This window comes from Aquarana catesbeiana, linkage group LG05, assembly GCF_042186555.1.
Source record: "Aquarana catesbeiana isolate 2022-GZ linkage group LG05, ASM4218655v1, whole genome shotgun sequence".
In the NCBI taxonomy this organism is placed as follows: Eukaryota; Metazoa; Chordata; class Amphibia; order Anura; family Ranidae; genus Aquarana; species Aquarana catesbeiana.
The window spans coordinates 478,499,733-478,525,502 of NC_133328.1; the positions used below are offsets into that span (position 1 = coordinate 478,499,733).

Genomic DNA, 25,770 nt, shown 5'->3' on the forward strand with positions numbered 1-25,770 from the left:
TCCCGAAAGGTAATATTTGCAGAATACACCATGTTGCGTACCCCATATTTTACAAAGATGTAACTCATTTTACAACTACATTTTCCTATACACAGGCTAAGTAGAGGGAATACAAGGTTTAACCGTATGCAATATACTGTATTCAGGGAGGCACTCCCTATAGCAGAACCAACTCCTGGAAACAGATAACCAGATACACAACAGCTACCACCCACCATGCTCTTCTGAGTTTTGGGATGAAATGCCCACACCTACATATTTTAATGGTTTGATTTTGGTGAGATAACAGCTACTAGTGGAGGAACTAGTGAGTGAGGTTAGCCCCAAATCCTACAGAAATGTGCCACTTTGTCTCTGAGCACAGATGGATGCTGTCAGATAGGTCACTATTTCTGATAACTCACCAGAGAAGTTTAAATCACATCTTTTTTAAAAAAAAAAAAAAAAGAAGAAAAAAAGGTTATTTGAATACTCGGCCTATGCTTCATTTTATATCATATTTTATTATATTCCCACACTGGACATTTCTTTTAAATGTTTTGGCTGGTATACAAATCATGCAGCCATCTGCACAGTAGGTGTGACGCTGTTTGAGGGAAAAGTTAACATTGCAAATGACAAATAAAAATCAGAACGATGCGATGTTTGTTATTCTGCCCAGCTTTCCTGGACCAACTGTATAAAATAAATAGAATTATCTGTGTAAATCGATGAACATCTATGAAAAACAACACCCAGCAGAAAAGAGAGCTTGCTCCATTACCTACGGTAATATCATGACAGCTGAGAAGAGATGACCTGGACCACTTCTCATCCCTCCTGTACAGATGGCTATTAAAGGGAAAGTATCCCTTTCGCATGGTCCATGCAAAAACCCTTTATGGGCTTTTCAGATAGTAGCCAGTATTGCTCACAAGAGGGCAAGCTCTCAGATACAACAGAACAGCACAGATTTCAGCAGTTTGTGATCCAATGCAGGATATAAAATCTGAATTCTGTTATGGTCCTCAAAATTGCCAAGACACTTTTTGGTCATTATTCAGAGCGTACATTTGCTACAAACTCAAAGATTTAGAGTAACACATTTTGCACTTATTTGCCCTGGATTTCTGGCTCATTGCTATATCCCCATATCGACTGTAGTAAGACTAATGAGCCTGTAAAACCTAAATCATAGGAGTCTGTTACTTAAAGGGGAGGTATTCCCTACAGCTACACAATCTGTAAATTTAATTATGACCAGGTACAGTAAGGAGACATCCCTAAAATGGTGTACAATGGGTAATGCAAAACTGCACTGTGGAGATATATACATACAGTTTTTTTGTTTACTTGCCAGTCATTACAAAATTTTGGGACAATATTTATAGGTACCTCAAGTATATTAGTCATTAGATTAATGTACGAAGAGACATTAATCCAGCACAGATGATCTGGAAAATGTGTAAATAAAAATATACAATTGTACACTTGGCCACTGAGATGGAGATTGCTAAAAAAAAAAAAGAAAAATAATAAACAACCTAATCATCCCTGAAAGATCCAATGCAAACCTGGGTCACTTGAAAACTGGAGGGACAAAAAAACAGTTTTCTTTTTTCTAAAGAAGGACTGACATTGAAGAGAATTATCACATCCCTCTTATCTCTCTGTACTTCAAGTTACTGATAAATCAAAATACCCCATGCACATGATCTTCATCCCTATGCATTCAGAAACACTGTGTGGGAACTCATTAGCCATACTAGGCTTGTGTTTGTAAAGCTCAATAATAAAAAAAATTATGACAAAAGAAAATATGTAAACTAAGTAAAATGTATTAGGAAAACGTGTAGTTGCCTTGCCAACATTAATGTTTCTTTAGCCCTTGATTCACATGCATTCATATAGCTGGAACCATACATAGCTAGAAGTAATAAGAATGACTTGTATTTGTAAGCCTTTATTGGGGGACAAGCAGCTGTAACATTAGCCTTAGAAGTCCACAGTACACCCGTTCATCGCTGCACTAATGACAGCATTCCTTGCATTTCATCAGTATTGGTGTTTATATGCACCTACAAAATGTAGCTGTAGAACCATTTGTACACATAATAACTGAATAACATTTGTATATTAGCAATAAGAAATGCACTAGCCATGTCAGATTATGTAATGTAGGCACTTTTGAAAACTTCAAGGTTTGACTTTTTTACATTTGAATACTCCAGATGTAGAATATTTGTTCTTTGACACAACAAAACAAGATACAGATTTTTACATTGCAGTTATTTGAGGTTTTAATAATATATTGAAATGCTAGCTACAATTTGCCAATGTATTATATACATGGCCTGCAAGCATTTCTCAAAATTTGAGTGGTCAGATAATGTAAATGTATATCTGATTGATATCTATAGAGTACTGCACACCACACAGTTTTGTGCACTAATAAATAAAATATTAAACAAGTGTTTAAATAAAATATATCTCATCTTAGAAGACTTTTGCTGTTCATGAAAGCTTTCTATGCCATAACATAGTATTCCACAATTCATACCACATTTATTTGCCAAAATAAATGAAAACTAACCAGGTCGGCGATGTTATCAGTATAAAATAATGGCAACAATCCACAGTAGCAGATACATAAATATTTAAAAATATGAATCACAAAAAGTATTTGTGCAAGGAAACAGCAGCATTCTTTACAGTATCTGACATGATTTTAATTGTCTGGTAGCAGCAGTGCACCAACAATTTAACAATTTGGCTTTTTATCATCTTATTTGTCAGACAGATGAGACCACAATAGCAAATGTGCTCCTCTGTTGTGCACAGTGAGTGGTTTGCAATGTGCCTGCTCTGTTTCATGAGACAGTTGTTTGGAGCGGCTTGGAACACACATGTATCTTGTGGGATTTATGCTCTAATCGTAATGCCAGCCCCCACAGAGAAAGATTCCTTCATGACTAAAATAGATAATTAGAGGATAGCAATTATTGGTCAAAAGTTATCAGACTGAAAACAAATACGGCTTGAGATTGTCATGCTTATCTTATCATTAAATTGTGGTAATAGCTTTTCTTTAGTGGGTAGTTCCAATGTAATATGAAAAGATACATATTTTACTATGCACTGACAGAGGGCATCATATTGGGTACACAGAGGATGGTGTTGCCCTGCTTACAAATCTGCAAATGTTAATGCGATTACAGACACTATGGGGTCGATTTCCAAAAAAAAAAAAAAAAAAGAGAAAAAGGGAACTAGAGTGGTCCATGGTGACCAATTGAGGTTTCATTCTTTACTCTCTTTGAAAATATAAGGGAATCTATAAAATATGTATAAATATATATACACACATATATACAGTGTGTGTATATATGTGTGAATATATATTTATACACACACATGCATACACACACAGTATATTATGCTGACAATTTTAAAGTCAGCACTCAGCCTTAAATACAGCAGACCTACCACACACCACCCTAAAACAAAAGTTATAAGCAAGGCAGTTGTAAGCCAGCTAATCAATAAATGCACAGAGACATCCAGGATTTTTCTGAAGATGCCTATATACAGTTTTTTTTTTTTTAATCCAGTTTAATACGAATTCCAGGTATGGATATCTTTACTCAGTTACATTGGTCTAGCTTAGACCAATGAAACTTTGCACGTACCATACAAGGCTGATTCTCCTGGAAGTTTGAAATCAATCTAGTAGGAACCTCTGGTCCAGAGATTTCCACTATACTCCTGGTACCATGCCCTGCTGCATTGTAAACTAGACGGTGACCTGCTCAATACAAGCAGCATTCAGAGAATGCTTGGCATTTTCTCAATGCATGCAGTACTCTCTGATTGGATGAGATGAAGATGGACACCTTGTTCATTCAAAGAATGCTTTGCATCCATTGAGGGAATGCAAAGCGTCCTCTGAACGGTGTCTGTGCTAGGCAACCAACCTCCTGTGTTTAGTAAACAGTAGGGCAGCCGCTCAGCAGGAGCCCTTCGTGGAGATCAATAGAGTAGTGGTGTCCACTAACACTACTACTAGAATTCATCTTTAAAGGGGTTGTAAAGGTAAAATTTTTATTTTTTTTAAAATAACAAACATGTTATACTTACCTTCACTGTGCAGCTCGTTCTGGACAGAGTGGCCCCGAACCTGGTCTTCTGGGGTCCCTCGGCGGCTGTTTCAGCTCCTCCCCGCAAGCATTAACCACCTTAATGCGAGCTCCCTCGCATGGTGGTTAGTGCTTGCGGGCGCGCTCCTGTGATACAGCCGGCGGCTATAGCCGCTCACTGTATCACTCAGCCCCGCCCCCCAGCGCGCTGCGTCATTGGATGTGATTGACAGCCAATGGCTGCGCTGCTTCCAATCCATCCACTGTAGCCAATCAGCGGCCAGGGTGAGCGGAGGAATGGATGTCGGGAACGAGAAGCTGACTTTCGAGGCGTCAGGTAAGTAAAACGGGGGGGCTGGGGGCGGCGGTATTGTCAGAAGTTTTTTCACCTTAATGCATAGAATGCATTAAGGTGAAAAAATTTTTACCTTTACAACCCCTTTAACTTTGCCAGATCAAGAGAAGATTATATCATGCCTATGGGTAACTTCAAGCTAGCTTTAGACAGACTAATAATAATTTTCAATACTGTGATTGCTACATACAACTGAAAGTCAGACTTCCATTCATCACTTTTTTTTTTTAAATAGAGTATTTTTTCTATGCAGAATTAGTACACAGAAAACAAAATACACCAGCAGCTTTCACTGAGTGACAGCTGTTTAAAACAAAGCTCTACAATCACCATATCATAGCTGACATAGTCACATGATCAGCAACAAATCTGGATGGTTCAAGTGGGAGACCAGAGCCGTCAGTGACAGCTCAGTCTGGCAGCTAGCAGTCCCACCCAGTGTTAGCTACTAGCTTTCCAAGTGAGAACATAGATGAACATTCACTCTGCTTGAGGAACCATGCAAGAGAACATTAAAGTACAGATTGTAGAGGGGAGGGCCTAATAAGGCCTTAAGATAAAATAATGATCTGTGAAAAATAAGGCATTCAAACAGTTAAATGCCCGTTTGATGTGAAAATAACTCCACCCCTTGGCGATATTTGTTTGTAAATTTCACATTTTTAGAAAGGCATTAAAATAACACATCTACCTTGTGTACAGAGTCTAACCTAAGCAGACACAGAAGAGGTAACTGAAAATGAAGGCATTTACTCATTAGATTTTGGTCTCATACCATAATGCAACAGCTAGTATATTTATTAAAAGACTAATAGATTCAGTGGTTAATTAGGATAGTATACACACATTCAGTCTAGGAAGAAATGTTTATAAGAACATAAAACCTTAGGAGTTCTCATAATGATAAAATGCACTTGTTAGCTTATTAGCGAGAAACCACTTCATTGAATTAGCTAAAAACACAAAGTAATTGCTATCCCCAAGTATGCCTTAAGCAGAATATCTGCAAACAAACATACAGTACAGGGAAATAGTATTTGAAATTTAAAGTTTTGGATGCCTTGCTCTAGTTTTTATAAATGAACAAGAGCTGCTAAAATTGATTTTCAGTACCACCCCCCTAAAATCAATTTATTATGGATGGGCAGAAGATAGAAAGCTCTGTAGTGAAACTTCAGCATGCATTTTGACTGCTGGAGTATAGTGGAAAAGATATACAAATTACATAAAACCAAGTTTTCCTTGTTTCATCAATCACTATCCATAAACCCAGCCTTGGTCATTGGGGCCAGCTTTCAAATATACAACATGCATTACAGGTTACTTTTAATGTGCCAACTTCTAGGACCATAGTATCTTGGAGCCAACATTTAACACAAAATAACTGCACTTTTTTTTGTATCCCCAAACACACAAGGCTTTCCTTCATGCCTTACATTTTGAAGTACTGCAATATCCCTAAATTCTTCTTATACTTTGGGTTATGAGGCCTGTTCATAAATTCTGGTCTTTCTCATCTTGCTCTTTGAGGACCTTGCTGCAGGTGCCCATTACCAAGATAATCAGTTGTGCACCTATCCTTTTTGTGGCTTTACGAGCCATCAGTGGCATCAACATAGAACAGTGAAGGCGGAAAAAAGACCAAGTGGTCCATCAAGTCTGTTAGCATTTTTTTTTTTGTTTTGTTAAGATTTTTGTCCAAGTATAGATCTATATTTGTCCCAAGAATGTTTCACTCCACTTACTCTTGACTGACTCACTACCTCTGCTGGAAGTCTATTCCAAGCACCCCACTACCCCTTCAGTAAAAGAATAATTTCTAAGATTAGTTTTGAACTTTCCCCCTGCTAGTTTGACGTCATGTCCCTGTGTTCTTGATCTTGGCTTCATATTGAAAATACTGCCCTTCTTAACAGTATTCACCCTCTTGATGTATTTGAAATGTTTCCATTATGCCTCCCCGTTCCCTTCTTTCCTCCAGATTGTACATATTAAGTTTCTGCAGTCGCTTCTGGCATGTTTTATCCCTCAGGCCTTTCACCAATTTTTTTGTCAATATCTTTTTGTAAGTGAGGTCTCCAGAACTGGACACATTATTCTAAATAAGGTCTAATTAACCACTTTGCTTACTGGGCACTTAAACCTAGAGGTCGACCGATATGGGTTTTTCTCTGGCCGATGCCGATATTTAGAAATCGCGGTGGCCGATGGCCGATATGTGATGCCGATTTTTTTGGGCTGATATATTAGGCCGATTTTTTATTTTTTTTATTTTTTTTCCCCCTTCATCTCATAAAATCTAACAGTTAGACCCCTTTCACACTGGGGCGTTTTTTTAGGCGCTTTTGGGCTAAAAATAGCGCCTGTAAAGTGCCTGTAAAACAGCTTCCCAACAGTCTCAGTGTGATATCCCGAGTGCTTTCACACTGAGGCGATGCGCTGGCAGGATGTCTTTGGAGTGGTGTATACCGCTCCTCCACCACTCCTGCCCATTGAAATGAATGCGCACCGCTGCCGAAGCGGCTGCAAAGCGCTTCGGCAGCAGCACTTCAGGGGCGCATTTAACCCCTTCCTCGGCCGCTAGCTGGGTTATAAGCGCCCCGCTAGCAGCCGAATAGCGCCGCTAAAACTAACAGCGTTTTACCGCCAAAGCCAGCCCGCTCCAGTGTGAAAGCAACCTTAAGTAATAAGTGATACAGAAAATTTTTTACATTTAAACATTTATTGAACAAAACAAACCTCCAATCAGTTCACTTGTATGTATAATTTAGATTAAAAAAAAATAACTATATCTTAAATATTAAATACACAAAAACAGGTAACCAAAACTTTTGGACGAAAAAAAATGGGCTAACTTTACTGCTTATTTTTTTTTTTTTAATTAGTGTATTTTATTTTAAAAAAATCGCGTTTGAAAGACTGCTGCGCAAATACCGTGTGACATAAAATATTGCAACAACCGCTATTTTATTCCCTAGGGTCTCTGCTAAAAAAAATATATATATAATGTTTGGGGGTTACAAGTGATTTTCTAGCAGAAAATACAGAATTTTTACTTGTAAGCAACAAATGTCAAAAAAGATTTAGTCTTTAAATGGTTAAACTGAGAACTTCTACACACGGAGTTCAGTCTATTGATAAAAGAACCCGAAGAGATACAACTGTATCTTCTTATCAGATTTGGCAGGCTGCCCAGAGGAGGAGAGAAGAAACCTTCAGACAACTTGCAATTGACTTCTATTACAGAAGTCATTTGCAAGTCCCGCTGAAGTTAGAATCGGCTTTTTTTATCAGCACAATCGGCCGATGCCGATTAAGTAAAAAAAGCCAAATATCGATCGGTCGACCTCTACTTAAACCCCCCTCCTATCCAGACCAATTTTCAGCTTTCAGCGCCGACACACTTTGAATGACAATTGCGCAGACAACACTGTACCAAAATGAAATTTTTATCATTTTTTTCTCACAAATAGAGCTTTATTTTGGTGGTATTTGATCACCTTTGTGCACCAGCGCAATCTTATTTTTTGTTAAAAAAAGTGTAAAAAGACCGAATTTAAAAAAAAAAAAATATTTTGTTATAAAATTTTAAAAAAGGTAATTGTTCTCCTTCATTGATGTACGCTGATGAGGTGGCACTGATGGGCACCGATATGTTACACTGATAAGCAGCACTGCTAGGTGGCACTGATTGGCACCACTGGTGGGCATTGATAGGTGGCACTTGTGGGCACTGTCAGGTGGCAATGGCAGGTGGCACTGGCAGGGGTACTGGTGGCACATATGAGGCAGAATTGCCTCTTCCTCTTCGGGACCAATGTCCCTTGCTGATAAGCCGGTGATCAGCTTTTTTTTCTCCTCGCGCTGTCAGCATGAGGAGAAAAAAAAAAAAACGATCACAGAGCTTTTCTTTTGATCATGTGATCAGCTGTCATTGGCTGACAGCTGATCACATGGTAAGGGGCCGGGACCAGCCCCTTACTCGAATCAGTGATCATCCGAGTCTCAGTGACTCGGTGATCACAGCGCAATCTGCGCGCCCTGCAGGGCACGTGCACAGGGGAGGCCATTATATGCTGGCCTCCCGGAAATTCAGGTCCACGCTGTAGCCGTCATTCGGCTATAGCGCGGATGTCAAGTGGTTAAAGATCTATATAAGGGAATCAGAAGCTCCTTTCTCCTGCTGGTGACCCCTCTAGTGATACATCCTAGAATTATTTTCCCCTTTTCCCACTGCCTGGCCACCCTGTTTGCTCATTTTGCAATCTGCAAAAAGTACTTCTAAATCTTTTTTCTCTGTAGTGCTGGTCAACACTGTACTTTGTCAAGAGATACTTTTTCCTAAGGTGCATTATTTTACATATAGAAAGACTGAACTGCAGTTTTCCACTGCTTTGACCAATCTGCCAGCATCTCCAAATCATGTTCCATGTTACAGATCAATAGAACAACATGTTGACCGCACTCAAATTTGTAGAGAAAAAAAATGGTAGTTTTATTCCCAGTAAAAGCACAACATGATAGCACCAATACAGACATGGACACAGCAAAGATGTGCTGATGTGCTTTGCTGTGTCCATGTCTGTATTGGTGCTATCGTGATGTGATGTGTTTACTAGGAATAAAACTACCATTTTTTTCTCTACAAATTTGAGTGCAGTTAACATGTTGTTCTATTGGTCGTCTAACCAGATTGCGGACTGGACCTGCACCTAATCAGTAGAGTGAGGATTGCTTTCACCTGGAGCGGCATAGCTCTGTTTCTCTGTTGGAAACATGTTAAAGACACCTCCAGGGATATCAACCCTATTACATACCTTTGTGTCATCAGCAAAAAGACATACCATACCCACTGACCCTTTAGTTATATCATTTACTTATAGATTAGATAGAACAGGAACTAATACAGAGCCTTGTAGTACATCGTTAGTGACTCTGTTCTGCATGAACCCAATTTACAACCACACTCTGGCATCTATCCTTTAGTCAACTGCATATCCACTAAACCATTCAAAGGTTTAGCCCTAACTTGTGCAACTTTTTTATTAGATCATCGTGTGGAAGTGAATGAAATGCTTTGCTGAAATCAGGATAGGCTATGTCCACTGCACCACCATGATCCAAAACCTTAGTAATGTGGTCAAGAATATCAGATTAGTCTGACATCATCTGCCCTCAGTAAAGCCATGCTGCTTTTGGTCCAGCAAATTGTGATTAAGTGATCAACGATCCTTCTTTTTAGGAGTGATTTCATTAACTTGACTACAACAGATGTTTGTAGCTTCTACTTTGCTGCGCTTCTTGTAGATAGGTACAATATTTCACTTGTGTAAAAAAAAATAATAAACTGCGCTGTGTCCTAAAACCCTGAAACTTGCAGCAGCTCTAAGGTGAGATAAAACACAAAAATATGACAATATGTCAGTCACAAAGGGTTGTTGAGTCCCAAGAAATAGGTCCGCAACATGAACATGAACAATTATGTCCTTCAAAGTATTGCCTAATAGACGAACACCAAGCGTTTGGCGTCCTCCTCGTGCAGATGACAAATTCACACCACCATGCAAAGTATATCCGCCACCACATAAAGTGCACACTTACCAGCTATCACAAGCTGGATCGCTTGTGGCTAATACCCAGCCAGGGCTTTTGTCTCCAGGGATGGCAAGCAGCGACTGATGGGAACAGTCTCCAAACACCACTTGTAGGCAGATTGACATAGAATATCACAGAAGCTCAAAAGAATCCTGGGTCCTCAATTCTCTTGATCACGATACCCAAAGAAGGCAAAACCAGAATCTGTCGGGTCTGCTCTCCTCCCTCCAGGGCCAGACCGGGGGAGGTCGGCGGGTGTCGGACAGAAGACGCTCCACCGGAGACACTGAGCACCGAACAAGACTCAACAACCCTTAGTGTTTTCACTATTGTCACTATTTGTCACAATATTTAACTGTCCAGCGGTCATGGGAAACTTCCCGTTAGAAGAGATTTAAAAAAGAGTTCTATTAATAGAACAGCTATAACTTGAAGTTCATTTGATCTGTGATGAATACCATCAGGGCCCATTGCTTTATTAAGCTTTAACTAAGCAAGATCGTCTGCTACCTTTGTCTTCAGAAATCTTAACCACTTCCCTACCCGGCCATAGTAATATGGCGTCCACAGATGGGATCTCCCATCCTGGGTGGACGTCATATGACGGCCTGGGCCTCCCGGCCGTCTAGGGGGCGCGTGCGCCCGCCGCGTTGCTCGGGACCCGGTGCGTGTGCCCGCGATGTCTGCCGGGCACCCGCGATTGCCCGTTAACCGGGCCGGACCGTGGATCTGTGTGTGTAAACACACAGATCCACGTCCTGTCACTTGAGAGGAGACCGATCTTGTGTTCCCAGTACAAAGGAACACCGATCGGTCTCCTCCCCTTGTGCGCCCCCTCCCCCTACAGTTAGAATCACTCCCCTAGGAAACATTTAACCTCTCGTCTCCCCCTAGTGGTTAACCCCTTCCCTGCCTGTCACATTTATACAGTAATCAATGCAATTTTGTAGCATTGATCGCTGTATAAATGTGAATGGTCCCAAAAACTGTGTCAAGTGTCTGATGTGTCCGCCATAATGTCGCAGTCACGAAAAAAATCGCGATCGCCGCTATTACTAGTAAAAAAAAAAAAAAAATTTTTTTTTTACAAAAATGCCATAAATCTATCCCGTATTTTGTAGACGCTATAACTTTTGCGCAAACCAATCAATATACGCTTATTGCGATTTTTTTAACCAAAAATATGTAGAAGAATACGTATCGGCTGAAACTGAGGAAAAAATTCTTTTTTTTTTAAAAAAAAATTGGGATATTTATTATAGCAACAAGTAAAAAATATTGTGTTTTTTTCAAAATTGTCGCTCTTCTTTTGTTTATAGCGCAAAAAATAAAAACCGCAGAGGTGATCAAATACCACCAAAAGAAAGCTCTATTTGTGGGGAAAAAAGGACGTCAATTTTGTTTGGGTACAACGTCGCAGGACCGCGCAATTGTCGTTTAAATTGCAACAGCGCTGAAAACTAAAAATTGGTCTGGGAAGGAAGGTGGTGAAAATGCCCGGTATTGAACCGGTTAAAAATGAACAGTCATTACTAGAACCAATATGCTCCCCCAACTTGCTAGCATTACTACAATTCATTTCTGAGAAGACTGAACAGAAGAAATTGTTTGCTACATCCAGGTCTCCCTTGGCATAAGTGTTGTGCCTGTTTTTTTTTTGTCTCTTTTTTCCTTCCATCATTGATGTACCTAAAACCGTTTTTGTCCTACAATGTACCTATAAATGGGTTTAGCATGAGGTAGTAATTTTTGTCTCTTGTTCTTAAAGTTAAAAGGTTCACATGTTAATAGGGCCCTCACTATGGAGTTGATTTACTAGAGGCAAATAAGTTGTTCATTTTACAAGTTACACTTTGTACTGGAATTTTCCCAAGAGCTTAGTGAATGTGTTGAAATTTCACTTTGTAAAGAATAACCAATCATGTGCAAGGAAAAGAAAACAGCATTCTTTGCTTGAACATGATTTGATGATGGAATTCAGTAGAGCTTCACCTCATTAAGGGAAAATTGTCATGCAAAGTGAAACTTTCCTTGCAGTGTGCAACTTCACTTGCAAAGTGAACAGCCGCTTTGCCTTTAGTAAATCAACCCCTCTGAGTCTCAAGAATCCTTTACATGTATAGGAACAAGACATAGACAGCCTACTTTAGGTGCAGTAGTCAAGGTTCCATTCAGCCTTGCAATCTTCAGGGCCCTGCATCATCTACTTCTCCTGCAGCTAATGTGATGATTTACTATATTGTACATATAAAAGGTGAAGGAGAGACTTCTGCATAATCCTAATGCTCTTGCAAAATTCTGAAGCACTGCTCATTGATCTTGGACTGTTTAGCACAATACAAGTAGTAAATTAATTTCACTTCATAAATCTGGCACGAATGGCCAACTGTTCAAATTACTGTCTGGCAATATGACTTTTCTAAATGTCACCACTGAATATCATATGGGAGCCGACATCTCATTTCCTTCAAATTGCCCTCAGGGATAGTACAAAATGGATAAAAGAAGTACTTGACGTATTTTATGTTTCAGCATTTTTTTAAGCATATTTAACCAACTTTCCATGAATTAAAAAAAATGAACATTATATGCAATTTTAAATATAAGAAACTGCTATAAACTGAAAATGTTTCCATTCTTTAGGAAAAAAATAAATGAAGCCATGTTTTGGAAAATGAACATTACCTATTTTTCCATGCTAATGGTTTGAAAAGCATTGGATGCTTTACTTTTTTGGGCACAAATTGTCATGTTCATTATCCTTTCTCAGATCCTTGCTAAGATTTGACCCAAAAAAATGCTTTGAAATGAATATAAACCTCAAAATAAAAAATTGTATATACTACAGTTCTCCAGTTCCTAAATACGGTGGCTGCTTTCGTTTTTCTCTTTTCAGGCTTTAATCCTTTTTTCTCCCCATTTGGTAAGGCTGCACATAACACTTTCCATTTCTTTGTGTCTACAATGACATCTCTAAGGTTTCTCTAAGGTTTCTAATGGGGTTGTCACACAGGCTGAACTTCAAGCGTGTCTGCCTCTGTTCATCTCCATTACATGGTGCTTGATGGGATTAATAGATTATAAAAAAAAGAGAAAGCAGATAAGTGTCCAGTTTACCAGCATATTTCTGTGACAAAAACGGAAATACACGAGATTCATTACTGCTCCTTTTCCAGTATGCTCAGGGATGCCCCCTATCCTATTCATATTAGACCTGGAGTCCTTGGCAGCGGCTATCCAAATACACCCAGACATCAGGGATGTGTGGTGAGGTCAGTGGCTGGTGAGACACTGGCTAGCATCAAAGCCAGAAAAACACAGGTTACATACGCTGCGAATGTTAGAGCAAGAGCAATAATTCTAGCACTAGACCTCTTCTTTAACTCTAAACATGTAACCTGTAAAAATGTTAAAAGCGTCGTCTATGGAGATTTTTAAGTACCGAAGTTTGGCACGATTCCTCGAGTGTGCGCAATTTTAAAGTGTGACAGGTTAGGTATCTATTTACTTAGCGTACATCTTAACACACTACACAAAAAAAAAAAAAAAAAAATCATGCTAACTTTAGTGTTTTTTTATATATTCATGAAAGCATTCTTTTAAAAAAAAAAAAATGCGTATGAAAAATTGCTGCGCACATGCCATGTAACACCCTAGGTTGTCTGCTAAAAAACATATATAATGTTTGGGGGTTCTGAGTAGTTTTCGAGCAAAAAAAATGATGATTTTAACATGTAGGAGAGAAGTGTCAGAATTGGCCTGGGTGGCAAGTGGTTATTTACGATAAGTAATATACAAATAAATATTATATATTGTTTTTAAAGTAATTTACTATATTTTCGAAAACTGTACTCAAGCAGGTGGCTTCACGGACAAATTATTGAAGTTTGAAGTTATAACTTCAAACCAGTAATTTCACAGCAAATAGATAAATAATAAATTATGTTATAATATATAGCATAATATATGATTTAGCTTGATTATAACAGTACCTTTTCAGCAGGCAGCAGATTCTCATTCTTCCTCCTAACTGTGTGAGAAAAACATGGGATTGTGGGTAAATCTTATACCCATAAACCCATGCCTTTTCCTTCTAGTTAAGAGGGCTGGGCTGGAAGGGAGACATTTTAGACACATGCCCCCTTCTATGACACTGCAGTGAGAGGAGTACCTCCACTGCAGCATTTTTATTGGACAGCTTGTTCCAACGGTGCTTTACCAAGGCTCCAAGCTGCCCATTAAGCTCAGTGCTTCTGACAAGAAGTCATAGGCATGGTGAGCTCAGCCTCTCAGTCTGCTGCAAACAGTGTGTGCCAGCTTGTATTTAATGTATGTAGCATCTGACAGGCTGCACAAGAAGCCCGTATCTCCGGTACAATAGGTAGCAGGAGCCCCTAATTTTGACCAGTGGTGGGTAGGGCTTCAGCTACCTACCCCCCAAATTTGGTGTCTCTGTGACCCCAGGTCACCGAGCTACGACCCTCGAAGCTACGACCCTCGAAGCTCCCTCCTCATCCCTTTCTACTCTTTTCTCCTTTTTCTTCTACCTTTTGGCCTTATTGGCTTTTCTTCTTTTCTTGACCTCACCTCCGATCTATAGTCCTCTGGGTACCCCACTACTACTGCAGGCGAGGAGCAGGCCCCGTGAGCAGTGTTCGCTACCTTCCTATCCACAATAGCCATGGACCTGTTGTACCGTGTAATTTGAGCAACTTATCTCTATTGGATGATGGATTTGATTGGTGGGAGTGTGTGGCTTGGGGGGTGCTCCATGTGGCTGGACTGTGATTGGTGCTTTTGACTGACTATCCCGAGGGTCTGTCCCCTTCCCTTCTTCTGTTCCTATCCCTCCTTCTCTCCCCCCTCCCTTCCCCCCCCTTCTTTATTCCTGCCTCTTCCTCTCATGTTTATCTGATCTTTGGCGGGCTGCTTGATGTGAGTGGTTTCAGGGTGTGGATGTGGACGGACATTGGCGGGTGGTCCTTGGTGGGGTGGGACATCCTGTTTCACACTATTTCCCCCGTCACTAGGGGGAATGCTCATGCGTGCATATGTGCACTGCCCTTCCGGTCACATGTTGGTCCCATCCGGAAGCAGAGTGGGAGACGTGTTGGTACACTCACCATCTCCTGACTTGCGCAGTGATGAGCCACCTACTGCTCAGGCCCGGAGAAATACCCGCCCACGTTTCCGACATGCTGATTGCTGCGCAGGTGTGGGGGAGGAGTTACGCTCTTGGCAGCCATGTTCACCTCCTTATATAGGGGGATATGGCAAGATGATCCCAGTGGATGTCTCACTCAATGTGTATCAGCGGGAGGGGAAAAGCTGGGACTGGGACGGGAGAAGCCACCTTTTTGCCAGATACATAAGGTTGGTTTCTTTGCCTATTTTGAAAGGTGGTGGGGACTTAGAGATTGGGAGGTGGTGCCTCACTCCCCCTCATGGTGTTTATATATATATATACATACACTTAAACATTTAGATAATGGCTTCTATATTATATTGTGCGCTGCTGTTACTGTTTGCAAAGCGTTACCCAGGCTGTGAGTAAGGAGCTCGCTGATCTGTGCTGTTCCTAAAGTGAGTTTTATAGTGTCACTAGAATACACAGATGTAATATCTTCCCACTTAGACCCCTTTAACACTGGAGCCCTGGAAGAGCTAAAGCACAGCTTCTTTTAGCGGCGCTTAAGCGCTGTTAAAAACGCCTGTGTTGTGGGGCTTCCAAAGCCCTTTTCAGGCGCTTTGGAAGTTTTGCCCATTCATTACAATGGGCAGGGCGTTTTGCTTGCAGAACTTTTCCTAATGTCCTGCAAGCGCTCCGCCCCATTAAGTTCCCTGTTTGTATAGTGAGATTACCCATTCTGTGTAATATGCATATATACATATTTATATGGAATTATTACTCTGTTTACCTACCAGGTATAAGCTCAGCTTTAACGATACCCTCTTTAGCTGCTTAGATTCTGATGCACGATTTCTCCTCCCATTGTGAGCTAGATGTGCGTGGCCCTCTCTACCCCTGGTGTTGCGGGCCTGATACTCTATGGCTCCCAGGTCTACTTGATATATGAGTACTAAAATATAAGAGGAGTTTGCTTTCCTTTTTAATATGTTAAGTCTTATGTGATTGTTATAATTGTTATATTTGGAATGTATATACATATGTATGCTGTGCTTGTAACTATATATATATATATATATATATATATATATATATATAAATATATAAGTTAACTATAATACATCTCCCAGTACCAATAGGATCCCCTGAAGAAACTTTTGGCAAAACGTGTAGTGATTTCTATTGGTGACAATGCACTGATTCTTACATCTGGCCCTGCACACGGAGGATTAACTCTCTTCCTCATCAATATTACTAGATTTGTTTGAAGTGGGCCATTCAGATAGGTCCCTGTATATACAGTATGTGCACCTCAGCCATTCTATCATGAGGGAGAACTATATGAAATGGTTTGCCCACATTTTTTTATTTGCTTTTATGAGTTTTTAACTATGCTGTCTAATAAACTTTGTATACGTTTTTATATACATATGAGGACTTCTTTTTTCATACTTGGGATTATAGCTGACAACCGTTAAAGTCCTATTTCTTGTTTTTTGTTCTTTCATGCCTACATGGGATGTGGTGTCACAACATGTGGGTTATGTCACTAAACCTTATACAAATTGCTTGCACCCAGCCATGACATCTTCTTCTAACAAAGAGCTATAAAGTAAAACAGCTTTTTAAGGTATGCTGTGTGAATAGGAACACAAATATAAAGTGGGGTTTTCTCAAATTTGGCTGCAAAAGTGGAAATAGGATTTAATTCCAAGGTATATCTGCAGTCAGTTACCTGGGTTTTAGAAAATGAAACACCTGTAGTGAAGTAGCAATTCGGAGACCCACCCAAGAACTCTTTCCCTAATATACTCCCTACTATTCTGGAATGATATTACCAGAATTTGCAAAATAGTGCACCTTACTGGAAAGTATTGTGTATACAATAACATCCATAGATTTGAACTCCCTCCAGCACTTTTCCTGTTACCTTTGAAATATGCAATATACACACACAGTATCTCACAAAAGTGAGTACACCCCTCACATTTTTGTAAATATTTTATTTTATCTTTTCATGTGACAACACGGAAGAAATGACACTTTGCTACAATGTAAAGTAGTGAGTGTACAGCTTAACAGTATAAATTTCCTCTCAAAATAACTCAACACACAGCCATTAATGTCTAAACCATTGGCAACAAAAGTGAGTACACCCCTAAGTGAAAATTTCCAAATTGGGCCCAAAGTGCCAATATTTTGTGTGGCCACCATTATTTTCCATCACTGCCTTAACCCTCTTGAGCATGGAGTTCAACAGAGTTTCACAGGTTGCCACTGGAGTCCTCTTCCACTCCTCCATGACGACATCACAGAGCAGGTGGATGTTAGAGACCTTGTGCTCCTCCACCGTCTATTTGAGGATGCCCCACAGATGCTCAATAGGGTTTAGGTCTTGGCCAGTCCATCACCTTTACCCTAAGCTTCTTTAGCAAGGCAGTGGTCATCTTGGAGGCATTTGGGATCATTATGTTGGAATACTGCCCTGCGGCAGCCTAGTCTCCGAAGGTGGGGGGAATAATGCTTGGCTTCGGTATGTCATAATACATGTCGGCATGCATGGTTCCCTCAATGAACTGTAGCTCCCCAGTACCAGCAACACTCATGCAGCCCCAGACCATGACACTACCAGCACCATGCTTGACTGTAGGCAAGACACACTTGTCTTTGTACTCATCACCTGGTTGCCGCCACACACGCTTGACACCATCTCAACCAAATAAGTTTATCTTGGTCTCATCAGACCACAGGACATGGCTCCAGTAATCCATGTCCTTAGTCTGCTTGTCTTCAGCAAACTGTTTGCGGGCTTTCTTGTGCATCATGTTTAGAAGAGGCTTCCTTCTGGGACAACAGCCATGCAGACCAATTTTATGCAGTGTGCGGCGTATGGCCTGAGCACTGACAGACTGACCCCCCCACCCCTTCAACCTCTGCAGCAATGCTGGCAGCACTCATATGTCTATTTCTCAAAGACAACCTCTGGTTATGATGCTGAGCACATGCACTCAACTTCTTTGGTTGACCATGGCGAGGCCTGTTCTGAGTGGAACCTGTCCTGTTAAATCGCTATATGGTCTTGGCTGCCATGCTGCAGCTCAGTTTCAGGGTCTTGTCAATCTTCTTATAACTTATGTCATCTTTATGTAGAGCATCAATTCTTTTTTTTTCAGATTCTCAGAGAGTTCTTTGCCATGAGGTGCCATGTTGAACTTCCAGTGACCAGTATGAGAGCGTGAGAGTGATAACAGCAAATTTAACACACCTGCTCCCCATTCACACCTGAGACCTTGTAACACTAATGAGTTACATGACACCGGGGAGGGAAAATGGCTAATTGGGCCCAATTTGCACATTTTCACTTAGGGGTGTACTCACTTTTGTTGCCAGCGGTTTAGACATTAATGGCGTGTGTTGAGTTATTTTGAGGGGATAGCAAATTTACACTGTTCTACAAGTTGTACATTCACTACTTTACATTATAGCAACTTCAGTGTTGTCACATGAAAAGATATAATAAAGTATTTACAAATATTTGAGGGGTGTACTCACTTTTGTGAGATACGGTGTATATATATATATATATATATATATATATACATATATATATACATACACACACACACACATATATACATACATTACACACACACAAACTCTTTCCAAGTTCTACAATTTGTTCCATTCAGCAGGGGTGATGCTAATGGGGTCTATGCCATGGTCCTAAATAGGAGCAATACTTACTCTAAATGTAAAAGTGCTCAAATACATGACCGGAGACAATCTAATGTTTATGGGGCACCAGGAGACACTGCTAGCTGATGGCTGTTAGAAACAGATAGGTGGAAAAGTTTTGCCCAATCACTACTGCCTTCCCACAGTAAGCCAGCACTAGCAGAGTTTTGAAGCACTTCCGCAGTTCCTTTTCCTCTTTTTTTTAGGTTAAATACAAATGGTCAAACCATAAAACCATTTGTGTTAAAGCAAATGCTAAAAGACTCCAAGTACCTCTGAAGTCTAACTGCCTTTAAAGAAACCCTGTCACCACATTAATAAATTCAGGTAAAAACAGAAAAATTAAGTGTTTTTCCTTTCCATAAATGATTTTTTTATTCACTCTCAATGTGCCTTTGAAGAAAAATTTGATTAGTCAGTTGGAAAGCACAGCCCCCACCCCTCTTTGCATAACTCTTTGCTCTTCTCAAAGTTTCTAATTACTCAGCTCAACACTTCTACCATCCCTTCACCTCCTTACAGAACGGTTTATGTAGCTACTGAGTGAGAGGCAAAGGTTGAATACTAAGGGCCCTTTCACACCAGCCCAGTTGGGCAGTATTGTCCAAAGCAGCCCCAGCGCATAGACCAAGCAATTTGTCTCATGTCCTATGGCTTAATTTCTGTGTTGGCGTGCACTGAAAAAAAAAGGACATGTTGCATTTTTAAGCAGCACGTTTCAATGCACGGTAATGCATCTAAATGCTCTGCCAACACAAAATTAAAGTGACACTAAACCTTCAAATTTTTTAAAATAAAATAAAAAAGATGCTATACTTGGCTGCTCTTTGGAAGGATATTGCACGGAGTGGTGGTTTACCTTCTCTTTTTAGTCCCCCCACTAGCATTGTCCATTCCTCCTTTTCCTCGAGCAAGCTGTGTGCGTGTGCTACCGAGCCAGGCTGTGTCCATAGATGTACACAATGTGGTGCGACCCTGCTTACAGCTCTCTCCTCACATGATTTGACCGACAGCAGCAGGAACCAATGGCTCCCACTGCTATCAGTGTAGTCAGTGAGAAGAGGAAGAGAGCAGCATTGCAGCGAGAAAGCACAATGCACACCAGCTGGTGTGAATATGCAAACAAAAGTGCAATTTGAGTGACAGCTCTGAGTTTCCCGGGGCTGCTGACAATGCATCCAAGATGGTGGAGCCCATCAGCATTCTTAGGCCTTTTGGAAATCTACACAAGGTAGGCTTTAACAAGTAAACAACATGCCTAGACTATCTTACATTCACAACTAATCTTATTGGAAGATTTTTGTTGAAAAGTCAACGGTCTCTCTAATTACACCAATGTAAGTCTCAGCATTATGTACCTCTAGCTAATGCTAGTCAGACTAGATCTTTCTTGTTCAATGGATTTTCCAGGCAGCAGACTGATTACCTTATCAACGCTAAACACCAAAGATACAGGAATCTCCTCTGCCAGCTATGGTATTTAGCAACCGCGGCAACCAAGGGTGACTGAAAATCCAAACTTTTCACTAGATGATTTTATACTTGGCCTAGTCGTTTATTTAAATTTATGTTTGTCAATGCTGATGGGCCACCCACAGTTCAGCAGGAATTGGCCAAAATTTAAACAGTCTTTGGCCAGCTTTAGGGCTCATGTACACATAGACTAGGTTGACCGACAGTAGCAAAAAATGCAAAATGCTGCAAAATCGCCTTACCGCAGCAGCTTCTAAATTCTTGTAAAAGCCTATGTGTACATGGACACAATGGCTTTTATGGAGTTGAGTTTAGGAGCCTTGGCAAAAAATTGCCAAAAGCTCCTAAACTCAAATTTAGAAGCTGTAGTGTACATGAGCCCTAAGGCCCAACGCACACTGGGCTTTAATAACATTGAGCTGCTTCTACAGGCAAAACACAAAACTCCTGTAGAAACAATGTTTTTTAGGCCAGTGTGCATGGAGCCTTAGCAGTTCTTATGCCCACAGGTCATGTTGCATCAGTACATTTTGCACAGGTGTTCTGAGGAATTTTAGCTAGATCCCTACCAGATATCACGCAGTGCCAAATTTGTGGTTGTGAACCTGCATTCGAATAAATATTTGTTAAACTGTAGCTAGCTGTGCCAATTATTCTTCCAGGTTTATTTTGCAACATACTGCAGATTAATGCTGGCAACTCTAAGTTTGTGTACCCCAATCTGACCATTTTAATTTTTGTAGTATCAAAATGAAAGAGTTGTAGCTAGAATTAAAATGCCAACAGAAAGGAAAATGATTTATAATTTAAATACCATTACAGCCCCAGAAGATTGATCTCATACAAAATTCCCATTAGGTGCCACACTGACACAAATGCAAATTATTTTGTTTTTAAAGACACTTAAATTTACACTTCATTTCCTCATTCACATACTTAATTTTCTGTGTTAATAGATTAATGGAAATGTTTTATTTCATTAATAATGTATTCATGCACAAACAAAACTATCCTTTAAAAACAAGAAAAGGGGGGGGGTATAGAAACAATTAAAGAAAACCTGTCATGAAAGAAAAATTGCCTGACATATACTGTACAGTATGTTTGTTGTTTGGTATGACTAAAGCTAACCGTACACTAACATTTCCTGTGGGCCAAATGGGATAAATCCCTTGATTCCCTAAACTAGACTAAACAGCCTGGATGGACGTATCTCTCCAGCCAGCCAATATTTTCTGACAGCAGTTGCTGTCAGAATACCCCAGCAGTGGCTGCATCTAGCAGGGGCTCTAACCTAACCTAAAAGATTTTTTTTTGCTACACACACACACCTAGACAAATTTGATGTGTGCTATCAATGAGAGCTGAAGTATATGGAGATTCTTAAACTGACAGATGCCAACAACAGGCCAGGGCTGGTGTATATTTAGAGTTGCCACCTCATCCCTTTAAAACCCAACACATATTAATTACACAGGTTCTGTGGCTGATTAAGGTGGTAATTAAACTCACTTGTTGCCTTATCTGCATTTAATTAGCCTCAGAACCTTTGTAATTCATATGTGTTCAGGTTTAAAGGAATGAGGTGGTAACCCTATGTATATAACATTTGCCTTTTTCACATTCAAGTGTCTGGCAAATGACAATGATTGTAACTCAACCCAAGAAATGCCCCAGCAAATTAAGCCAGTTAATTTTTTTAACTGCAGAAAAAGATCGGACGTCTGTCAGACAACCAATTAGCCACTTAATGCTACTCTTAAAGCTCAGAAGAAATGTTTTTTCTTTATCCAGTATGCAAGTCACTGCATGGTCACATACTCCATTCCTGGTTACAGATACACTTTGTATCAACTGGTATAGAACAGGAATGTGTTGAAGGCAAAAAAAAGTTGCCCCTAGACAGTAACTACACAAGCCAATTTTGCAAATGTATTGCATTTATAAATTTAACATTTCAGAAATACATTTGAAATAAAATCTCCACCTACCAATCATGTGGTTTGCAACGTGGACCTGAATATCCCATTCATTATAGAATACCATCTGGCACTTGATGCACTGGTAAGTCTTCTTCTGTCAAAAACATATATATATTTAAAACATTGGTTAAAAGCCATTTAAAGAGAAAATGTTATTATTAAAAACAAAACATAAAACAAACACAAGTTAGGCCATAATAAAAGGAAAAATGAAAATTTTTGTGAAAATAGTATCTCTCCAGAATCTAAATCCAATAATTATCTGCTAAGTTGCCTTAAATAGAAACTATAATCTTAAAGTTTTTAGTTCATCATTGTGTTTTAGTTTATAAAAAAATGTATTTCTATGTATTGTATTATATATGCACATAGTGGCAGCCATACTTGTTCATTACATTTCAAGGCTCGGTTTCCTGATTATTAGTGCTACTAATGTGGTTCCTAGTGAATCCCTTTATCTTACTGCTGGTTTATATGACAGCGTCTCCCAGATGAAAACAATCAAAGTCTGTAATGATGTAAAACCCAAGGTAACATGGTAGTCAGAGAGAATATGATATAGGCTGCCAAGGCTTTAGGTCACATGAGGAGCTCAGGATTAACTGTTCTTTATTCATGGCATGTCAAGTAATTTTTTTTTATTAATGTTAGCATGTTCCTTGTTAATTCATACGAAGTGCAATTTTGAGGAAAAGTGCACTTGTAAACACAAGTAAAACTGTGCCGATATATAGGTACTAAGAACGCATGTCTTTAGTGCTTTCCTTCTCTATCCAACAAGTGTTATTTGACATACTATCTAAAAATTAACACTGCAATATCCAAAAATATCTGTCAAAATATATTTTCAGGAGGAATAACAGGCAAATGAAAGGATTAGTTCAGCTTTAAAAAATAGTCTATGCAGTTCATGGACACTATTCCATAATTTTAAACAAATTCAACTGTAATCACTATCCGCCAGAAGGCCATCATATGATGTCTTTAGGTTGATGTGGTGATATCCGCATGATGCCTGCAGCTACAGGCATCAACCAGATATCTTTGTTTTCAGCCAGCAATTCCCTATCCTGTAAAAGCCATCCTAGAGGCTCATAAGTAAGCCACTGGATAGCTTTTTTACAGGCGCAGGGAGGGAGAGAGATAGGGAGGGAGAGAGATAGAGAGGGACAGAGGGAGGGAGGGAGGGAGGAGTCCCCCCCCCCCGCAGCCCTCGGGTGCCTCTCTGGGTCTTCCATGCAATTGGGGATCCAGAGAACCGATCCAGCAGTGGCCCTGGATTACTATAGAGCTGGCTGTGGACCAGATGGTCCCCGGCCATCTCTATGATCCTGGAAGGCTGTAAACTACTTCAAGACGTGATATAAACACTGCCAGTGTTTTACTCTGGAAAGCACAGATCAATGTTTTTTTTCTCTCTATCATGCTTTCCAGGGTAGAGGAGATATCTGGATTCTTATTGACCCCAGGTTTCTCCATCAAGAGGACCTGTCACACCTTATTCTTATTACAAGGGATGTTTACATTTCTTGTAATAGGAATGAAAGTGATAGAACAAAAAAAATATTTTATTTTTTGTAAAGTGCCCCTGCCCCTCGTGCTGGAAGGCAGAAGCAAATGCGCCCACATATGTAAACGGTGGTCAGACCACGCATGTGAGGTGTCGCCACGAACGTTCGTGTGAGCAAGAATTCTAGCACTAGACCTCCTCTGTACCTCTAAACCTGTAAAAAAAAAAATTGCTGCGCAAATACCGCGTGATATGAAAAGTTGCAACGACTGCCATTTTATTCTCTAGGGTCTTTGCTAAATTACTGTATTTATTGGCATATAACACACACAGGCGTATAACACGCACCTTCATTTTAGGAGGGAAGTTTCAAGAATCTCCTGTTTACTCGGCGGCCTCTTTAATACAAAGTCCTGCCTCCTGGACCGTCTTCTATGATAAACAGAACTCTGGTCCAATGCTAGCCCAGGAGACGGGACTTCCTATTACAGAGGGCGCTGAGTAAACAGGAGATCCTCGCTGTATGTAATCTGACAGCGCTAGTCCCGCCACCCTCCCCTCCTAGGCAGCCCAAATTGCAGTATCGGCGTATAACATGCCCACACTATTTGCACCCAATTTTCAGGGTGAAAAAGTACGTGTGTGTAATATATATATGTTTGGTGTTCTGATGATGATTTTTACAGAGAGAAAGCTCCTAACATACCTGTGTAGGCCTTTTTTTTTTAACAAAGTAAAGCCTCCCCCAAACACTTCTGATAATTTTCACAGCTCTGTCCTGTCTTTTTCTCTAGGATGGAGCAGTTGTTAGGATGAGTGCCCCCTAGCAGTACAGGAAGGACTGCTGTCCCCCCTCCCGAACCCCGCAATGCACATGTCGCCACATTTGAACTCAGCAGCTGCATTACATCAAATGTTCATGCCACTGTAACAACTGCGCCTCTCAGGGAGTCATTCAACTCGGTGCACACTTTTGAGACCTATTCTTTGAGAGAGGTGGAGGTTTTTCCAGAGGTCAGCGTAAGCTACAATCACCCCATTTTAGAATACAGATGGCTGAAAATAGTTGAACCAAAAGCAATTTTAGCACAAACACCACAAAACGGACTAATTGGTTTTGAGTTGGAACCAGTACTTAGCCAAAAAGCACAGAAACCATTGTTACATGAGATATGACATCATGGGAATTGGGAGATTCAAAGCCATTCTGTAGCAGAGTAGGGCTGAGCAAAAGATGACAGAAAAATAATCTGCTGCTTGCCAATAACAAGGAGCAGAAGATCACTACAAGTGGCCCCCTGACCTGATGCAGACCTCTCACAAAGAAAAAAATATGTAAAACAAGGAGTACAATGTTTAAGTGAAACTTTTTTTCTAATTTCTTTTTTCATATATAGAAGAGCAAGAGAAAGTCTTCCCAATGGAATCAGAAACAGTATTAAAAAGAAGATCTAATCTTTACCCACTATGTTTCATACTTAAAGTGGTTGTAACCCTAAAAAGAAAAAACAAAACAAAAAAAAAATGCTCCTGTTCCTTTACAGTATGATCAATAGCATAGTGTGTTGCGGTGTAATTTGTCCCTTTCTTTGATCTAAAATACTTGGTTCATCCTGCCTGTTCCTGTGTCCCTCTATGTAAACTGACCATGGAAATCATGTCTGCTGCCCTATGACATCGTGGTCAGTTTACATGCCTCCGTCATCCCGTTTTGTGTACACAGTCTCCCCCTCCCTCCCTGACTGCCTGTCATTTTAAATCTGGGTAGTGAGAGCCAATCTCATCAGCGCCCCTCCCCTCTCGCCACTAACCTGCTGCAATATTTAAAACACAATTACTTTTATCTTCTCTGTTTTAGAAAAGTACTGTGTGTCAGT

At 40.1% G+C, this 25,770-nt stretch overlaps 1 protein-coding gene across 6 annotated transcripts in view; it reads right to left on the reverse strand.

Annotated features, from left to right (window-relative positions):
* ZNF521 (zinc finger protein 521) overlaps positions 1-25,770 on the reverse strand; it is a 474,304-nt gene that overhangs the window by 235,268 nt on the left and 213,266 nt on the right. For 4 of the 6 annotated variants that reach the window (XM_073631494.1, XM_073631495.1, XM_073631497.1 and 1 more), the window contains one exon: positions 22,393-22,477. In XM_073631494.1, coding sequence (XP_073487595.1) covers positions 22,393-22,477 — 85 coding nt within the window. The remainder of the gene's footprint in view (positions 1-22,392; positions 22,478-25,770) is intronic. The other 2 variants (XM_073631496.1, XM_073631498.1) reach the window with 1 other exon arrangement.